Raw genomic sequence first — 19346 nt, forward strand, 5'->3', positions numbered from 1 at the left:
TGTCCCTAATGCCTGTCTATTTTGAATTTGAAGAGTGGGGTCCTTTTCAAGGAGCGGCTTGGTGAATGTCGATGATATGTGGACAAGGCTAGGAATTAGATAGCTGTAAACTGCTTTAGCTTTTCCCTCCCCAGCCATGCCTCCTCCTCTGCCCCAGGGCCTGAGCATATTAACCAAGTCTTCTGTCCCTGAGCTGACTTCCTGATGAACACACATCCCTCCCTCTCGGTGACACCTACTTCAGAGCATGCTGGAGTGCTCTCAGGGTTGGTGTGGGTCCTTTGGAATACCTGCCTTTAGCTTTCATATTTTCCTCTCAACTTTAGGTTTGATAACAGCAGAAGACAGAAGAGTTGGTACAACGAATCTTCATTTAGATGTGTCTGATGCTGTCAATGTGATGGTGTATGTTGGGATCCCTATCGGGGAGGGTGCTCACGATGAAGGTATGCTTGCTAGAAAAATCGCTGTAGTGTGGCTAGCTTTAAGAAGTGTAGCAACTCGGTCCCCAGCTCCGAAAAAAAGAGCCAAAAAAAAAAAAAAAAAAGAAGTGTAGCAACTGGCTGCCTCCCCAGGCCTCTAAGACACAATGACGACTTCTTTTTCTTTCTTACTCTTTATATTCCACTAGTGGATTTTTCTTAAGTTCCTTCTTCCCAGTTTCATGTGTGGTTGGCATCTGGAGGAGATTGTTAGGCAAAGGGACTGACGTTTAGTGGAGTGCTGCTTTGAATCTTTAAGCAAATCACTGCCTGGGAAAATGTTCTCCTTTTCTACAAAGTACATAGCCTGGCAAACAGAGGGCAGAGAGGACTGAGCCACGGCACAACCTCTGCAGATGACTGGGGTTAAGTTCCCAGAACACACAGAAAGAGGCTTACAGCCTTCTATGATTTCAGCTCTAAGGAATTTGATGCCCTTTGGCCTCCCCAGGCACTATCATGCATGTGGTGCACACGAGCTCATGTAGGTCCACACACATAATGAAGTAGAAATAATTTTTTAAAAATTAAGAAAAGACTGACTCTTCTGGACTAGTTCCTTGTAACAGCCATAGAGGGACACGTGATAGAACCAGGTCGTCCTCACAGAGACCACACACAAAGTTCAGTTGGTAAAGCATTTGTTAAGCACGCAGGAAAACTGAAGTTTGATTCCCATAAGAAGCCAGGAGTGTTCCTGCACACATTTAAGTTCTAACATTCATACTCAGGAGGCAGAGGTACAGACAGGTGGATCTCTGACAGTTTAGGGCCAGCCTGGCCTACTGAGAGAGAGCCTGACCAGCCAAGGCTACATATTAAGACCCTATTGGTTCTTTCCTTCTACTGTGTGGGTCCCTGGAACTAAAGTCATCAAACATGGCAGCAAGAGCCTTTACCTGCTGAGCCATCTCACCAGCCCCAATAAAAGGTGTGATTTAAAAAGTCTCTCTGTAAAACTTCATATGTAGAGCAGGCTGAGCTCAAACTCCTCACAGAGATTTGCCTGTCTCTGCCTCAGGTGTGGGATTCAGAGTGTGTTCCACCGAGCCTAGAAAGTTTTGACTCTTGATTGTTTATGTTCTTACTACAGACAGAGAAGGATGAAGACCACTTGTTTTAATTAGACTTTTTGTTTCCAACCTGGAGGTGCTGGGCAGACTAGTTACAGACAGCAACGCTTTGTTCTTTTCAGAAGTTCTCAGAACGATTGACGAGGGAGATGCCGATGAGGTGACCAAGCAGAGGATTCATGACGGCAAAGAGAAGCCAGGGGCTCTATGGCACATTTATGCAGCAAAGGATGCCGAGAAGATCCGAGAGCTGCTCCGGAAGGTATGCCTTCTGGGCTGGTCTTTGATATCGAGTCTGTTAGTAGTAAAGACCTAGGCGCACAAGGCATGGTCGTGCACACCTATGATTCTAGCACTTGGCAGCTTGTGTCAGGAAGATCATAGTTAGAGACCGACCATCTCCAAAAAAGCCAGGGCATGATGATGGAGAAACAGGGCATTCGTGCTCTTGCAGGGGGCCCAGCCTTGGTTCCCACAACCACGTGAACGTTCTCGGTCATTTGTTTGGAAAGAAACAAAAAATGAGTAAGATGGGGTTGGGGATTTAGCTCAGTGGTAGAGCGCTTGCCTAGGAAGCCCAAGGCCCTGGGTTCGGTCCCCAGCTCCAGAAAAAAGAAAAAAGAAAAAAAAAAAAAGAGTAAGACGAGTGAAAGGTGTCGAGTGCTTATCTAGCATGTATGGCTCTGGGTTCAGTCTTCAGCACTGAGAAAAGAAAAAGAAAGGACTGATTGGCCAAGAAACCTCTTTGCAGAATGCCCAAGGGTCCTGAGCTCACACATGTTCAACAGAATAAAGAAGATACTCATAGGGGCTGGGGATTTAGCTCAGTGGTAGAGCGCTTACCTAGGAAGCGCAAGGCCCTGGGTTTGGTCCCCAGCTCCGAAAAAAAAAAAGAACAAAAAAAAAAAAAAAGAAGATACTCATATTCTTTGTGTGTTTAGAGGATAATATATTCTATGGCCCCTAGTAGGTACCCTATCTCTATTTTTTCCATACACGCATACTGGTAGTCAATTAAAAAAAAAGTTTATTTATTTATATGTAAGTACACTGTAGCTATCTTCAGACACACCAGAAGAGGGCATCAGGTCCCATTACAGATGGTTGTGAGCCACCATGTGGTTGCTGGGATTTGAACTCAGGACCTCAGGAAGAGCAGTCAGTGCTCTTAACCGCTGAGCCATCTCTCCAGCCCGGTAGTCAATTTTAACATAGTAAGGTACAGTAAGAGATCAACAGCAATGGCACTGCAATGTACCAAACATACAGACCAAAAAAAAGAAAGGTTTTTGGGGGTTTTGTTTAGTTTTGGTTTTTTTGAAGTGGGGTTTCTCTGTGTAGCCCTGGCTGTCCTAGAACTCACTCTGTAGAGCAGGCTGGCCTTGAACTCAGAGTCACCTGCTTCTACCTCACAAGTGCTGGGATTAAAGTTGTCTACACTACAAGTGCCCAGCTACAGAGAGCGCAGGTCGTCCTCGCTTTTGTGATCTGCCTCCACCTTCTTCAGCATCCCGCCCGCCCAGTGTGTCCCATGTCATCTGGCTCGTGAAGCTTGTGGTTTGCCACCAAGCTTGGTCCTCTGGAGCCACTATGACATAAAGGGTACTTGAACACATGCTCTTTGAAACTTTGGTAGCCCTCTTTACTGGAATAGCTGTTAGGTGACTAAGAGCCTGGGCCTGAGGACAGCTGCCCTAGGTCAGGATGATACTTAGCATAAGGTGGAGCTGGACAGTATGAGTCTTTTACACTACCGTAATAGCACCACACACTTTTAAAAGTCCTTTCTGGACTTTTCTATGTAGTGTGTTTAGAGCACAGTAGCCTGTGTAAGTGAAACTGTAGCAACTGGGTACGGAAGGGCTGCTCTCTTAATTCTTCCGTGTTTGGATGTTGTACATGACTGCAGGTTGGAGAAGAGCAAGGTCAGGAGAATCCTCCAGATCATGACCCCATTCATGACCAAAGTTGGTATCTGGACCAGATCCTTCGAAAGCGACTCTTCGAAGAGTATGGTGTGCAAGGCTGGGCCATTGTGCAATTCCTGGGTGATGCTGTCTTCATACCTGCTGGAGCTCCACACCAGGTGGGCTGTGCAGTCAAGACTGGCTCCTCTGCTCCGTGGACGTCGATGTTTCCCTTTTCTAGTTCAGCTATAAACGTCAGGATCCAATCTCAATTTTTTTTTTTTGAGACCAGGCAAGCCTCTCAAATTCATAGAGATGGCCTATTTCTGCCTTGTTAATACTGGGAGTAAAGGTGTGTGTGTCACACCCAGCCTTTTAAAATGTGTATGTGTGTGTCTGTCTGTCTGTCTGTATGGTAGTACGATGGCAACTTATGGTAGTTGGATGATCTCCTCCACCATTGGGTTCTGTGTATCAAGTGCGTATCAAAGTCAGACTACCAGGCTTGGGGGCACGCATTTATACCTGCCAAGCCAACTCCATTTTACCAGCCCCTCCCTCTTTTTAAAGGTTTAGTATGTATATAGTGTTCTGCCTGCATGTCTGCCTTATGCCAGAAGGGGGCAGCAGATCTCATCACAGATGGCTGTGAGCCACCATGTGGTTGCTGGGGAAGGAAGTCAGGACCTCTGGAAGAGCAGTGTTCTTAACCACTGAGCCATCTCTCCAGCCCCACTAGCCCATATTTTTAATTTTATACACATAATGTTTTTCTATTATTAACATAATGTAGTGGCATGTACTGTAGGATTGCTTAAACCTAGGAGTTAAAAGCCATTATGGGAGATATAACAAGTCTCACCCAAAAAAAAAAAAAAAAAAAGGCAGATTGTGTCTGCTTTACTCTGGTGGGCATTTTTATGAGTTGCTGCATCTAATATCTACATTTTCTGATCCCAGGTTCACAATCTATATAGTTGCATAAAGGTAGCGGAAGACTTTGTCTCTCCAGAGCACGTGAAGCACTGTTTCCGCCTGACTCAGGAATTCAGGCATCTCTCCAACACTCACACGAATCATGAAGATAAGCTACAGGTACGTTATGTCCCCTCTGTCTGATGCTCATAGAGCGTACATCACAGTCTCCTTACAGGGTGTTTTCTGGTAGAGAAGGGACTCTGGGAAACTGACCATCTAAAGGCTTCCTTTCAGGAAGAGATACCAAGCCATTTCACTTGTGGGGGGTTTTGAGTTTGGTGTGTTACTTTGGTTTTGAAACAAATGTCTCGGTGTCTGTCCTTGAACCCCTGACTCTCCTATTTCCGGCTCCTCTGTTCACCTTAGTTGATGCCCAGCTGAAGCAGGGCAGGCCAACCTGGGCTCCTTGAGTGTTGTTTATGTGTGGGGTCTCCCCATCCCATGTCCAGTGTAGTGATGCCGTTTCTCTCTCCTTGGGTTCCATGTTGATAACTGAGTAGACTTACTCCTGGTCAGGGACAATGCTGTAGAAGGTTGCAGTTGAGAAAAGGTACCTGTCCTTTGAACTTGTCTGTAGCAGTGCGGGGCCCAAGCGTGCAGCTGTGTACATGGTAGACAGGCATTCTACAATGGAGCTACGTCAGACTGAGTTCAAGACAGGCTCTTAAGTTATCCAGACTGGCTTTGTAGTTCTGTGGCTCAAGCTGACTTGTGACCCTCCTACGTCAGCTTCAGGAGCAGCTTGAACCTGCCTGTGCTGGCAGGCACAGCTTAGTCAGAGTCCTTGTTTTTAATTGGATATGATGTTTTAGTAAGCATCACTGATAGGATAAGGTACTCATCCTCATTACAGTGGAGGGCTCCATGGGTGGCAATCCCTGCACTTGTCTAGGGACCATAGCTGGGGCCTTACAGCCTTTGGGGGTGAGCAGCATCTCAGCTTTCACCCCACTTCCCCAGATCCATCTGCACTAAACTTGGTGAAGCCATGCGTTGACAAGTGGATCTTCTGGTGGTCATGAGACTTGAACTTGGTCCTCTGTAGGGCCTCAGACAGGTTGCTCGTTAGTCTGCAGATTGGTGCAGATAGACACAGTAGAATCACATTAACGGAAGCAGTGTGAGCAGACGTGTTTCATCCCTGCCTCTGCAGCTCTCAACTGCAGACCGTCTCTTTGCTCTTTTTGTAAATGATGGATTAATTTGTATTTCATGAGTATTGCATTCTGCCTGCTTTGTATGTATGTATGTATGTATGTATGTATGTATGTATGAGGGTGCCAGATCCCCTGGAGCTGGAGTTACAGACAGTTATGAGCTGTCCTGTGGGTGATGGGAATTGAACCCAGGTCCTTTGGAAAAGTAGCCAGTGCTCTTAACACTGTGCCAGCTCTTCACCCCTTCATTCCCTTTTATAGTGTCTGGGCTACAGAGATGGCCCAGAGGTTAAGAACTCATGCGCACACCTTTAATCCCAGCACCTGCGAGGCAGAGGCAGGGATCTCTCTGAGTTTGAGGCCAGCCTGGCATACAGAGTAAGTTTCAAGATAGCCAGGGCTACACAGAGAAACCCTGTCTCGAAAAACATCACCTCTGCTGATGCTCCAGGTCCCTTTGGTCACTTGTTCTTATCTGTAACAACTTCACCATCTGACATGCCGTATTCTTTGACTTGTTTGTTGCTACCCCTGCTAGAATGTGAGCTGAATTAAGCTTTGTCTCGTTGACAACTTTCCCTAGCACAAATCTGATGGTACCCAGTGTGTTTTTGTTAATAAGGGGCCAGTAGAAGTGTAAGGCATCTTGGATGCCATCACAAAGCCTCCTGTGTTTTGTGAAGTAAGTGTCATATGTATAAATGCAGTGCACATAGGCACATCCGGTCCACAACAGCAGCTTAGTAAAGCACCAGTGTCCCTCCCTAGAAAACGGTCTTCTGGTCAGTCCTTCTACCAGGTGTCTTTAGCTGTCTGTTTTGATGTGTCTTTCAACATGTCGTAGAACATCACATGAAAACTATGTTTCTTTTAGATAAATTAGAAAAAGCACATAAGCTCTGGACCTGGTGGCGCATTCTGGAAATCCCACTACTTGAGGAACTAAGTCAGAAGGATCGTAGAGAGTGTAGAGGCCAGCCTTGGCTAAGTAGTAAGACCCTGTTTTTAAAAGGGGGGAGGAGGAGCTGGCAAGATGGATCTAGTCACTAGAACCCACGAGGTGGAAGGGAAGATCACCCTTCACACAGTAGTGAGAAAGCCCATTCTCAGCCACCCACTCCACTGAGTGTTGCTCTGAGGTCTTGAGCCAGGGTCTATCCCAGGTCGGCATCAGCCTTCGGGATTATAGACATGTGCCACCATGCCCAGCTTCCATTCTCTGGAACTTGATTTTCTCAGTCTTGTCTGTAAAGAAGACTCATGGTAAAATGTACTCCATGATCATGGCAAAGATTAACTAATACTCCACATAATACCTTAGTAACACCGTCCAGCACCCAGTGAGCACAGGGGTAATGGCTGTGTAGTCTTCCCAATGACTTCTTTCCCAACTCATTCCTTCATGAGGGAGGATTTCACATCCTGCATGACTGGTAATTCATTGTGGGGCTTGACTTAGGAAGCACACAGCTATAGCTGCGGTGTCCCCCATAGCTTTTCAATAAGCTTTAGTGGTCGGACTTAGCTGTGCGTCTGTGCGCTGCTGTGAGCTGACTGTGCGGATTGCTCTCCAGGTGAAGAACATCATATACCATGCAGTGAAAGACGCTGTCGGCACTCTCAAGGCCCACGAATCCAAACTGGCAAGGTCCTAAAGCATGGGGAACTTCCGGCTCTCCTGTCAAGCAGGCCTCTCACAACACTTACCAGGGAACGGCGGGGCTTTCTGCAGGAGCAGAGGCCCTTCCCCCAGCCAGTGTGGTCAGTATTACAAACTCTCCAGCCACTCTTTCTATGCTGCCTCAACACTGAAGGTTGACACAAGAAAGTCGCACTGTTCACACACACAGTTTCAGACTCGAAGCCGAGGGTGCCACATTCCCATCCGGTGGCCTTTTGGGAATCCAGGTTGCTTGAACATCGCTGGGCTCTCCTGCACATTCTCCTGGTTTGAGACCGTGGAAACCAGGAATGTGGGCACACCTTCCTTTTCTGTTCCTCTTGTGCCTAGCTAACTAAGAATGTGTTTGGAGGCAGAGGAAGTCATAACTGGTAAAGTAAGGTGATGACTTAATGTGCCTGGTGGAAGCCTGGCAGTGTCTCCACACATGACCTCTGACCTGGCCCATCCTAGGAGATGGGGGTGTAGCCCTTCCCGTACTCTCCCTGAACACTGGAGTCTTCAGGACCCAGGGAGAGAGAGCCACTGCTTTTCCCAGGAGGCTCCAGGATTAGGAAACATGTGTATTTAGTGAAAAATAGGTTTGTAGTGAAATAGTTACTATTTCATGAAAGTAGATATTTTTAGAACTTTTGAAATAACACAGTTGTTTTCCTGGACTATGAGGAAAGGCACATTACATTTAGTCTTCCTTTCGATAAAACTCTTTGAAAAGAAATATGATTTTTAGAAATCAGCTGCCCCTTATAGCACAAAATCAGCCAAAGCGTAATTTAAAAGAATTGGCTTTTTTATTAGAATTCTTTTAGTTTCTTCCCATCCTTCTCAGTCTTATCTTGAGGGGCAGTCATCTGAGAAAGAACTGCGTCATGTCTGAGCTTCGGAGTGTTCCCTGCGCGTGCACTGCTGACCCTGGGAGCTGAGTCACCGGCTACCAGCGTTCCCTTGGAACTCCTGATATGTGTCCAAATGGGGTGGGAAGTTTGATTTCCAATATAAAGAAGTTTTGCTTTTGTTTTTTTCGGAGTTTTGTCTAGAATATTTTCAGCAAAACTTTCCAACTCAGTGAAGTTTTTATTAAGAATTTACTTGGAAATGATGGAATTCCTTGGCCCACAGGTACATTGGGAAATGTGTCTCTTTCCAGGTGTGCTACCCTGCAGCCTTGTTTATATGTTCACAGTTTCTTTCTTTCCTTTTTTTAAATAAAAGTCATTTATTGTAGAATACTTTTAATTTCACTTTCTGTATTTTAATTTTATTGAAGGGCTGATTGGGATTTCCATGTTCTTATTAAAAATTTAACAAATCTATTTGGAGTAGACAAAATTCTTTCTGTACCAACCTGACCACACATGGGTGGGAGGTAGGAGTTGATCTCAGGTTTTCCTACTGCCCTGCATCCGGTCATTACTGTTTGAATGGTGCTCCGTTGGGAGGAAGACAGACAGTAGGGACAGAACCCTGTGAGCTGGTGAGTGGATAGAGGGGTTTTCCCACAGTGAACAAATGGAGGGACTGGAGTCCTCGTGGGTAGGTGTGGGATGAGAGAAAAGCGCCTCAATGTACAGCCTGGCTGCAGAGCTCCAGGCGAGGTTGTGGGAACCGCAGTTCCTGCCTTACAGTGTGCGGCCCTAGGTTGCTTTAGAAATGGCGGAAAGACCCAGTTGGGGTTTTGTTTATTAAGCAAAATTAAAGTGTTCTTGCTGGGTGAGTACAGACTACATTCTGGTTTAAAGAGGCCTTCTGGGAAGGAGACTGTAAAGGAGAGTGGGAGGGTCATAGAGGCTGCTTCTCCGAAATCTGTTTGAAAACACCTGCCAAAGCATTTGATCCTGGAAAGATAGTTACCAGGCTAGAAACAGACCATTGGTGCTTTTCAAGGATGCTAGGTTTGAATACGATCATAACTCTCTGAAATACAGAACTCAGAGCATGTCCTTTCAGCCTGAGTAGAACAGGTTAACAGTGTGGTCGCCAAAAGGATTAGATCTCGACACGAAGGCCCAGGATACAGCAGCTTTAAAATGGGACAGAGAAGGAGGACAGTGGAGGAGGGATGCTTCGCAATGTGGCTGCTTTGAAAATCAGGAGGCAGCCTAGCCTACATTCTGGATATAAATGTCTTCAGAATTAGGACATCCACTACCAGTGGTGTTTGCTGATGGGGTGGAACTGAGGTCTCTGGACTTGAGACCCACTGACTTGAGACCCACTCCTCTCTCCTAACCCCCCATATGAATTAAAACTTCACATCTCCCTAAACTCTACACACACACACACACACACACACACACACACACACACACACACACACACACAATTTACCACCGGAAGTCAGATCAAACCATCCGGTTAAACTGGGAATTAGCAGTTTTTGATGAGGACTGGAGGGGACAGGTGCCAGCCGAACCTGGCCTCAGGCGTCCAGGTGGACGTCCTTAAGTAGCCTATAACGGGGAGGAGAATTTGACAGTTGGTATTTGGAGGATGTAGCCTAAGTATGGTTTTGCGGCCATCAGCATGGTAGTGAAACCAATAAACCCCGTCTTCACTATGAGGATAATTATAACTTCTGCCTTATAGGGTAGTTGTGAAGATTCAATGAAACACGCGAAGCTCTAAGCACAGGGGCACGGCCCACAGTTAAGCAACAAAGCAACCATTACTCCTCGTGGGATATTTAACCTTCAACCTGATGTGGGCAGGGCGGGAGGTGGGCCCAAGCTGATGTCAAAGGATGGAACCAAAAGGGAACCCGCCGGGACTCCAGCCTCCAGCTTGAAGCTCAAGGAAAGTGAACAAGCGATTTAGAGGAAGGCTGGGCACGGAGGGTGAAGGCGCATGCCCAGGCACAGCAGGTGCTGGGGGGGCGCGCCGACACCGCGGCCTCCCCTTTAAGAGGCGCCACCGCCCACGGTCCGCCGCTGCGGCAGGGACCTCCCCTTTAACGGCGGCAACTCCGCGCTCCGCTGACCCCACGGCGGCTGCCGCTGCTAACAGCAGCTCCTGCTGCCTCAGCCGCCGGCCTCGGGCAGCTGCATCCTCACCCGGGCTGGGTCCCGCCCCGCCATGGTGTCCTGGATCATCTCTCGCCTGGTGGTGTGAGTGCAGAGGCTGCGGCGGGGCTCGCCCGGGTGGGGGATGAGGGGGCTGGTGATGGAGGGCGCGGTATTCAAGCCTGGATTGGTTTAACCCAGGGTCCCTAAGTGGTGTCCCCAGACACAGAGATGTGGGACCGAAGATGGAAGAAGAGCATGGCAGGCCTGGTTTCCCAGGAACCTCACCCATATTATTTTTAAAACCCGTTTATTCTTAATTGCCTTGTTCCTGCGCCCTCCCCCCTCCTAGAGGCTGAGAAGCTACTGATTTATAAGGGGAGGCGGGCACATCCCCTCCCCCACCGAGCAGATTTAGGCTGGAGGAGCACTTTCCCTCCAGAAAGAAATTAAGAGTGGGGAATATGACAGGGGCCTCATCATTCCGGAGCTCAGATCCACTATGCATTCCCTAGGGCCTCCCCAAAGCTCTCAGGCCTTCCTCCTGATTCTGACTAGTGATAGGAGAAGGACACCTGTCCTAAGGCATCCAGGAAGGAAGGCTGGGCATAGAAGCCGACATGCTGGGAAGACAAAAGTGGGGAGGTAACTGGATGGATGCATAGCTGCCTCGGATTTCGAAAGCCACTGGGAGAACATTTGGTGGCCTTGATTCCAGGCACATTGTAACAGTCACATTGTGGAGCTGTGGACCTGGCATCTCCCCCAGATACAGGAACAAATACCTCCCTCCCACAAACACACACAAGCCTGGATTTGGCCTTGTGGATTCAACCCCACTATCCAGCGTCCGCACAGGCAGTGAATGCCCTTCCTTGGCAAAGCAGCACCCACACTTGAAGGTACTGGCTTCAGGGCCAGCCCTTCGTCTACTTTAGGGCTCTACCCCTCAGCCTCCGTCAGGACTGGCATCCCAGGAGCCCCACCCGTCTTTCCATTGAGTGTTGTCTCATGCTTGTGTCCTGGTTTCCTCTCAACCCACTGGGGTTTCCTCTTCCCACCCGCTAGAGGCCTTATCTCTCCATGTAGCATTCAAGGGTGGCTACTTTTCTGGTCTGGGCAAACTCCCTAGAGCATACATGACCCTCCCTCACCTGCATCCTTTCTGTAATCTGTAGAGTGATGTTCAGATAGGGTCTTACGCCCAGGTCTTCTGCACCTGCCCCTGGACCATGTTGACATTGGAGTTAGAAATCTTCTGTGTCTTCCAGAGCCTCCCATGCCTGTCCCCTCTAGTCCCAGGACCACAGTAGTTCTCTGACTGCCAGGTTGGGTGCCCTGTTCGGTGACGTGAGGTTCCCTTGGGGACCTCCTGGTCCTACCCAGCCTCGCTCTGAGACAAGCAGGTGGAGAGTGTGAACAGATGGGTTGAATAGGCATTAGGCCAAGAAGGAAGATATGTCAGTGACCAGCCCTCAACTCTCATGACAAGCCCGTGGAATAGCCAGGGGTCCTGACTGGAGGGATCACTTGGGATCCTCCAGCCTCTGGGTCTTCTACATCAGGGGCTAAGGGAATGAACAAAGGACAGAGAGAGGGTCCCACCCAGACTGGCTGAGGCTCCGCCCCCCGCATGTGTGTGTCTCCAAAGGCTTGACTTTAATCCTTGACCAGAGCTCCTCAGACAACCGATGCTTTGGAGATCCGTCCCTTGCTCCTTAGCACCCAGGGGATGGCACAGAACTGGGAGGAAGACTGGCCCAGTAACCATGCCTGCCTCCCTAGGCTCATCTTTGGCACCCTGTACCCAGCCTATTCTTCCTACAAGGCCGTGAAGACGAAAAACGTGAAGGAATATGTGAGTGTATGACCGCCCCGGGTAACAAACATGTGAGGGGTGAGATACATATATGTATCCCAGCTGGGAGTGGAGTGTGGCTTTAGGCCACTATCCAGAATGCCCTGGGCAAGAGCTTCTGGGATGTTCCCTATCCCCAGCCTGGCCTGGCATGACTGGCACGTGGACTTCTCATGGAGCAGACAGTGCTACGGGGTCCTGTCTTCCTCACTGGCCCTGCTGAGGGGCTGGCAGACTGGGGACTTTGGGTGTTGGTGGCTCCTCAGCCCTGAGCCCTGTCTAATGCCACCGTTTGTCCCTCAGGTAAAATGGATGATGTACTGGATAGTCTTCGCCTTCTTCACCACAGCGGAGACACTTACGGATATAATACTGTCCTGGTGAGGAACAACGGCCCCTCCTTGCATTGCAGGGCCCAGATCGCTTCCTTTCCCGAGCCAGACAGATAGGCAGAAGATTTGGACCCAGGCTAGAGTCACCCCAACTCCCAGTAGTCCCTCAGCTCATCTCTTCACACTGATGCTGGCCCCTAAGAACAGACATAGGAATCAGGGCAGGCAGTACCTGGAGCGCAGGCGCAGGCAGTACCGTGTATCGAGTTTCAGAACTCTCTCTCCTGCTTCAAACGACCAACAACATGGAGCCTGCCACATTTCTTTCTGGTGACAGGCACAGCGCCACAGGGGAACTGAGTGAATGAGTGTGAGTGTGCTCTCAAGTCCTTATTGTGACAGTAGACAGGTCACCAGTCCCTAAACCTTCTCCCCCGTTTGTGGAACAAACATGTAGTTCAGTTGTGTTGACACTGAATGCTTGTATTCCCGAGGTACTGCAGGCACAGATAGGCCTAAAGTATACGAGCGTTACAGGAATGGGGACTATGTCTGAATCTGCTCAGAAAGGTTGGCTGGGTGAGCAAATACCTCTCGGAGAGTAAAGTATATTGGGATTTGAATTACAGGTAATCCCAGGCCCAGGGACAATAAGGTAGGAGTATCATTGCAGTTTTGAGGCCAGCCTGGGCTAGGTAATCTCAGAGCAGAGGGCAACAAGATGGTTTAGTCACAAAGCCCTTGCTGCGTCAGCTCAAAGCCTGCTGACCGGAGTTTGACCCCTGGAAGCTGTGTAAGAGGGGAAGGAGGGAATCAGCTCCAGATACTCTTTTCTGCCTCCCACAGATGCATCCAACACACACACACACACACACACACACACACCCCACATACCACACACACACATACACACCACACCACACACACACACACAACACACCCCACATACCACACACACACACACCACACCACACACACACACACACACCCCACATACCACACACAAACACACACACCACACCACACACACACACACCCCACATACCACACACACACACCACACCACACACACACACACACACACACACACACCCCACATACCACACACAAACACACACACCACACCACACACACACACCCCACATACCACACACAAACATACACACACCCCACATACCACACACACACACCACACACACACACACACACCCCACATACCACACACACACACACACCACACCACACACACACACCCCACATACCACACACACACACACCACACCACACACACATACACACACACACCCCACATACCACACACAAACACACACACCACACCACATACCACACACACCCCACATACCACACACACACACCACACCACACACACATACACACACAAACATACACACACCCCACACACACATACACACACACCCCACATACCACACACAAACACACACACCACACCACACACACACACACACCCCACATACCACACACACACACCACACCACACACACATACACACACACACCTCACATACCACACACAAACACACACACCACACCACACACACACACACACACCCCACATACCACACACACACCACACCACACACACACATACACACCCCACATACCACACACAAACACACACACCACACCACACACACACACACACACCACACCACACACAAACATACACACACACCCCACATACCACACACACACACACCCCACATACCACACACACACACCACACCACACACACACATACACACACACCCCACATACCACACACAAACACACACACCACACCACACACACACATACACACCCCACATACCACACACACACCACACCACACACACACATACACACACACCCCACATACCACACACAAACACACACACCACACCACACACACACACACACCCCACATACCACACACACACACACCACACCACACACACACATACACACACACCCCACATACCACACACAAACATACACACACACACACATTATATGTATGATTAAGGTTTTTAAAAGAGGCAGTAGCTTACTGGCCACAGCCAGCCATGCACCTTTCTGAGTCTGCTTGCCTTTTATGAATTCAGGAAAACATAATTTTCTTTTTCTTCTCTCTTCTTTCTTTTTTTCTTTCTTTTTTTCCCAGCTAGAGTTTCACTGTATATCCCTGGCTGGGTTGGCATGGAACCCAATATATAGCCCATGTTGGCTTTAAAATTGCAATCATCCTCCTGCCTCAGCCTCCCCTGCAGGTGTATAGTACACCACAACCCAACTATTTATTTTAAAACCAAACCAGACCCTTATTTTCTGTTCATGGGTGTTTTGCCTCCATGTATGTCTGCACCCCTCGTGCCTGGTGTCAGAAGAAGCTATCGGATCCCTTGGAGCTAGAGTTGTGAGCTGTTATGTGGGTGCTGGGAACTGAACCCAGGTCCTCTGCAAAAGCAGCCAGTGCTCTTAACCACTGAGTCACCTCTTTTCCAAACATACATTCCTTAATACTTAGGCGTCCCCAACATTTTGGGTTTTCTTACTCTTTCTCCACTGTGTGACAGCTTGTGAGTCATGTGTCTGCCCTCTATATTGGTTGAGGTAGGGCGGCCTTCTTCCTTCTCTCTCCCATTCTTTTCTTCCAGGAAGCCTCTGAGTTTAAAGCTTGCCTCCCCGGGAATTGTTTGTCTTTGTTTTTCTTTAAAGCTCCAATAAAATTGTCCTTGACTTCAAATGATATTTTTTTTAAATGAGAGATACAAGAATTTAAACATTGGGAGATAAAATATCATTTCTCTTGGAGATAAAGCCCTCGTGTTGGCTCTGTAATTTTTAAAAGAGAAGCAATTCAGAGATTTGTTAAAAGATGGGATGAAGGCTGGACAGGTGGCTCAGTGGTTAAGAGCACCGACTGCTCTTCCAGAGGTCCTGAGTTCAATTCCCGGCAACCACATGGTAGCTCACAGCCATCATGATTGTAATGGGATCTGGCGCCCTCTTCTGGTGTGCCTGAGGACAGCTACAGTGTACTCACATACATAAAATAAATTAAAAAACAAAACAAAACAAAAAATAGGGTGAAGAGGAGCCCTTTGATGAGGGCTTCGGGAGGATGTGGAAGGTGAGAAAGGTTGTGGCCCCAGCATGAGGTCCTGTGGGAAATGGGGTGTAGTCAGAGGAGCCGCCTGCCTGCTGCTGACTCCAGAAGGCCAAGGCTAGGGTGACCAACACAGACTACATCTGAAGGGAAAAAGAAATTATCTTATTTGGTTTTTCAAGACGGGTTTTCTGTGTAGCCCTGGCTGTCTGGAACTCAGAGATCCACCTGCCTCTGGGAAGTACTAACGTCATGCGCTACCATGCCTGATTTGAAGAAAATATTTTAACTAGACAATATCAAAGGCCCAGAGAGATGGCTGGGCGGGTAGAGCACTGGCTGTGCAAGCATGAGGCCTCCTCAACCTCAGTCCCCAGAGACCACGTTCAGAAAACATGATGGCGCGCACTTGTGATCCCATCGGTGGCAAGCAGAGCCAGCTGACCTACTGGGGATTGCTAGCTCCGTGGCAGAGAGACAAGAATCCCCAGGGCTGACCTCTGGCCTCTGGCCTCTGTACTCACGAACACACTGCACACGTACACAGACGCACACATGCACAAGCAAGCACACACACAAACCAAGCATGATAGTTTATGCCACGGGTTGTGCACAGTAGTGAACACAGCCTCTTGGCCCAGGGAGGAGGATTACAAGTTCAAGACCTGCCTAAGCAACTCAGTGAAAAATAAAATGTCCACAGACCAGGGATAACAACGGGAGCAAGCCTGCCCGGCATGTCTGAGGCCAATACTGGGTGGAACTGAGTGAGGGGCATTATGGCGGCAGGATCAAGACCCAGACTTTATCCTGGTGCTTTCCATGGAAGGAGGGTGGGAACCTAGAAGGTTACCTTGGATTTGGATCTCAGCCCAGAGGAGTTGGAAGGAAGAAGTGCTAGGACTTGATGGGACAAGGGGAGCTGCTTGCTTGGGAATTCCTCCTGGGATCCCCTTCTGCTTTGTTTTGTTTTTTAAAAGTGTCTTGTGCTCCCCAGGCTGGCCCTGAACTCCTTGTGTAGCTGAAGATGACTTTGAACTCCTGATCCTCCTGCTTCTACTTCCCGGGCACCTGAAATTCAGAGATGCACTCCATGCTTGTTCTGTGGTGTTTTGAGATATGGTATTAGGTAGCCTAGAGTGGGCACAAATCTGTGATCAGGCTCCCACAGTGGGATTGTAGGCATGGACCCCAAATGGGGTCGCTTCTTACTTTCTACCTGAGTCTCAGTTTAGCGTTCCTAGCCCCCACCCCCTACCCTCCTGGAAACCACATGGCCCCAGACCACTAAGGGGTGGGAGCTGTCCAGGGTTTATGTTGCTCAATCCTTCCTTCTCAAGCTCTGCGCTTACCTCTGTCCGCCCAACAGGTTCCCCTTCTACTTTGAGCTCAAGATTGCTTTTGTGATATGGCTGCTGTCCCCGTACACCAAGGGCTCCAGCGTTCTCTACCGCAAGTTCGTGCATCCAACACTGTCCAACAAGGAAAAGGTTTGCCCCTTCAACTCTTCCCAGCCTGGCCCAGCATACACAGCCCCTCACACAAATACTTCCTATGGGTGGCCTGCAGTAACCTGGCAGAGCCTAGCCCCCTGGGGCGGGCAGTGTCTTTGCTCAGTTGTGAGCAGAGGTAACTTGCCTGCAGCCTCGCCTCTTGGTCTCTTGTCCCCCTAGGAAATCGACGAATACATCACGCAAGCCCGAGACAAGAGCTATGAGACCATGATGAGGGTGGGCAAGAGGGGCCTGAACCTGGCTGCCAATGCTGCCGTCACAGCTGCTGCCAAGGTGAGATGGGGATGGGCCCAAACTCCCAGGCCCCACCCTGTTCATCTCATGTCTTGTCCCCACACCATGGTAACCTCTGTCTCCACCCCGCCCCTTCCTCCTGCTCTCTTGGTGCGTGGTGGCGACCCTAGGGCCAGGGGGTGCTGTCAGAAAAGCTCCGGAGTTTCAGCATGCAGGACCTGACTCTCATTCGAGACGAGGATGCCTTACCGCTTCAGGGGCCGGATGGCCGCCTCCAACCCGGCCCTGTGGGTCTCCTGGACACTATTGAGGACTTAGGTAATAGTGGGCCCTGGGCTTTGGGGAGGAGGCCAGAGTTAAAGACTAGAGGGACCCCTGGGCCCTTATTCTCTCTTCCTCCCCTGACACCAGGAGATGAGCCCGCCCTGAGTCTAAGGTCAAGCTCGAGCCAGGCAGATCCCCGGACAGAGACCTCAGAAGATGACCTGGGAGACAAGGCACCCAAGAGGACCAAACCCATCAAGAAAGTACCCAAAGCTGAGGTGAGAATACAGGCCGTGGCCTGGGGAGGCAGGGACGATAACAGTGGGAACAAACTGAGCCCCGTTGTCCTCTCTACATAGCCACCGGCTTCCAAAACGCTCAAGACCAGGCCCAAGAAGAAGAGTCCTGGAGGGGGTGACTCAGCTTGAGAACTTCAGCTTACCCTACCCCTCCATCTGTAGGACAAAACAAGCACTGAGAAGAGCTGCAGCCCTGGCCCCTCTGACAGTGGGCCACTAGCCCCAAGTGTTTCAGACCCGCAAACCCCTAGATGGCTGTTTCCAGTACCCCCATCCCATGAACACTCCTCTGGAGGGGACTTGGCAAAGAGGAGATTGAGGACAGACGTGATGACTAAGCCCTTGAGGTGGAGGCTCTGTGGCCAGCACTGCTCTTGCTGCTCTAGTCCCGCCCTGCCCATCCAGTGCCTTGCTGACCATGGCCATCCCTTCTCTGAGGCCTGACCTGTCCCCCGCCTCTCTCCTTTGAATGGGAGTAGTGGTCACCATTTAGAAAGACCAGGGAGGGGGCCTTGAGAAGGGGAAGAAACGGAGCGGGTCTGGGAGGAGTGGGTCTGGGAGGAGGGTGTTTTCGAGGGCACAGCTCTGAGTGGAGACACGAGTTTTCAATATCCAGCATGGCCTTGCCAGTACTGCAGCTGGTAGGGCTGTGCATTCTACAAAAGAGGTGAGATTCCGAGGCTGTGCGTGCTGGGAAGGTTGGGTGTAAGGGGTCGCCTCCTCCCTACTTCAGCCCTGGTCTTTCTTCCTCTTTACCCACCCATGTTGGTCTCTGAACCTCAGGACTCAAGCCTTTGACAGAAAGAGGCTCCAAGGGGCCTCTCCCTACCCTTCCACCCTTGATCCCTTTCACACATTCATGCCCACAGGTTGGACTCCTCTACTCCTAGGCTCCACTGCAGAGGCCCTGCCAAGCTGGCTTCTTTCCTCTCCTGTAAAGGGGACCCATCCCACCTTGCCACGGGGTCCCCTTCCTGTGCCAAGCAAACCCCTGTCAGAACCAACCCCTGGCCCCGGTTCTGCCAGCCTCAATGGGGCCAAGTGGAACCTGTGAAGGGAAAGAAATGCAGGAGCTGAGGCTCCCAATTTCATGGTGCCCACTGGACCTTGGCACTGGATGAGCCAATAAACGAAGCTCTGACACCTCCTTTATTGTGGCCTCTGTGTTGTTCTTGACCAAGCCAATATGTGGGAAGCAAAAGCTAGCCTTGGGGAGGACAGAAAAGAGCCAGATGGAACCCAGACTTGATCTATCTGGGAAGAATTGTTTAAAGGTCCTCACCCCCACAAGTTGTTTTACACCCCAGAATTATGTCCCAAGACCTCCTTTAGTAGCCCACGGAAATTGTCAGACATAAATTTTAGGGATGGGATCCCAGTTAGATGCCCAGGGGGTGGGGTGGGGTAGGAGGCTAGTGAACAGGACTGCTGGAGTGGTGGGG

General features: G+C 49.6%; 2 protein-coding genes and 1 long non-coding RNA gene across 11 annotated transcripts in view; 2 read left to right on the forward strand and 1 right to left on the reverse strand.

The window, feature by feature from the left end:
• The window catches only part of Kdm3b (lysine demethylase 3B), a 55138-nt gene extending 46547 nt beyond the window's left edge, over nt 1–8591 (forward strand). For all 4 annotated transcript variants that reach the window (XM_087593509.1, XM_087593510.1, XM_087593508.1 and 1 more), the window contains 5 exons: nt 327–446; nt 1678–1817; nt 3465–3641; nt 4423–4557; nt 7172–8591. In XM_087593509.1, coding sequence (XP_087449635.1) covers nt 327–446; nt 1678–1817; nt 3465–3641; nt 4423–4557; nt 7172–7252 — 653 coding nt within the window. In that variant the 3' untranslated portion in view covers nt 7253–8591. The remainder of the gene's footprint in view (nt 1–326; nt 447–1677; nt 1818–3464; nt 3642–4422; nt 4558–7171) is intronic.
• LOC147999721 (uncharacterized) lies at nt 1619–4326 on the reverse strand. Its single transcript, XR_015642854.1, has 2 exons — nt 2476–4326; nt 1619–2356 (listed from the first exon to the last, which is right to left on the reverse strand). It is a non-coding gene; the product is annotated as an uncharacterized LOC147999721 (long non-coding RNA).
• Nucleotides 8592–10204: 1613 nt separating the features above from the next.
• Nucleotides 10205–19051, forward strand: Reep2 (receptor accessory protein 2). Of its 6 annotated transcripts, none has more exons than XM_087593505.1 (8): nt 10205–10382; nt 11929–12135; nt 12439–12515; nt 16963–17083; nt 17267–17380; nt 17512–17659; nt 17753–17883; nt 17965–19051. In XM_087593505.1, the coding sequence occupies exons 2-8, from the start codon at nt 12010–12012 to the stop codon at nt 18031–18033; spliced, it is 786 nt and encodes a 261-aa protein (XP_087449631.1). In that variant the 5' UTR covers nt 10205–10382; nt 11929–12009; the 3' UTR covers nt 18034–19051. The 6 variants fall into 6 exon arrangements, with proteins under 6 accessions (XP_087449631.1, XP_087449632.1, XP_087449629.1 ...); XM_087593506.1 differs by having other exon boundaries at nt 17518–17659; XM_087593503.1 differs by having other exon boundaries at nt 11952–12135.
• The last annotated feature ends 295 nt before the right edge of the window (nt 19052–19346 follow it).

The sequence above is a fragment of the Rattus norvegicus genome, chromosome 18 (genome assembly GCF_021556685.1).
Source record: "Rattus norvegicus strain SHRSP/BbbUtx chromosome 18, alternate assembly SHRSP_T2T, whole genome shotgun sequence".
NCBI lineage: Eukaryota > Metazoa > Chordata > Mammalia > Rodentia > Muridae > Rattus > Rattus norvegicus.

Bases quoted from the DNA above. Each gene is read 5' to 3' on its own strand.
- Reep2 (XM_087593503.1), top strand. From the start codon at position 10,351: ATGGTGTCCTGGATCATCTCTCGCCTGGTGGT. The intron at 17,660-17,752 runs GTAATAGTGGGC...CCCTGACACCAG, and splicing joins GGACACTATTGAGGACTTAG to GAGATGAGCCCGCCCTGAGT. The intron at 17,884-17,964 runs GTGAGAATACAG...CTCTCTACATAG, and splicing joins AGAAAGTACCCAAAGCTGAG to CCACCGGCTTCCAAAACGCT.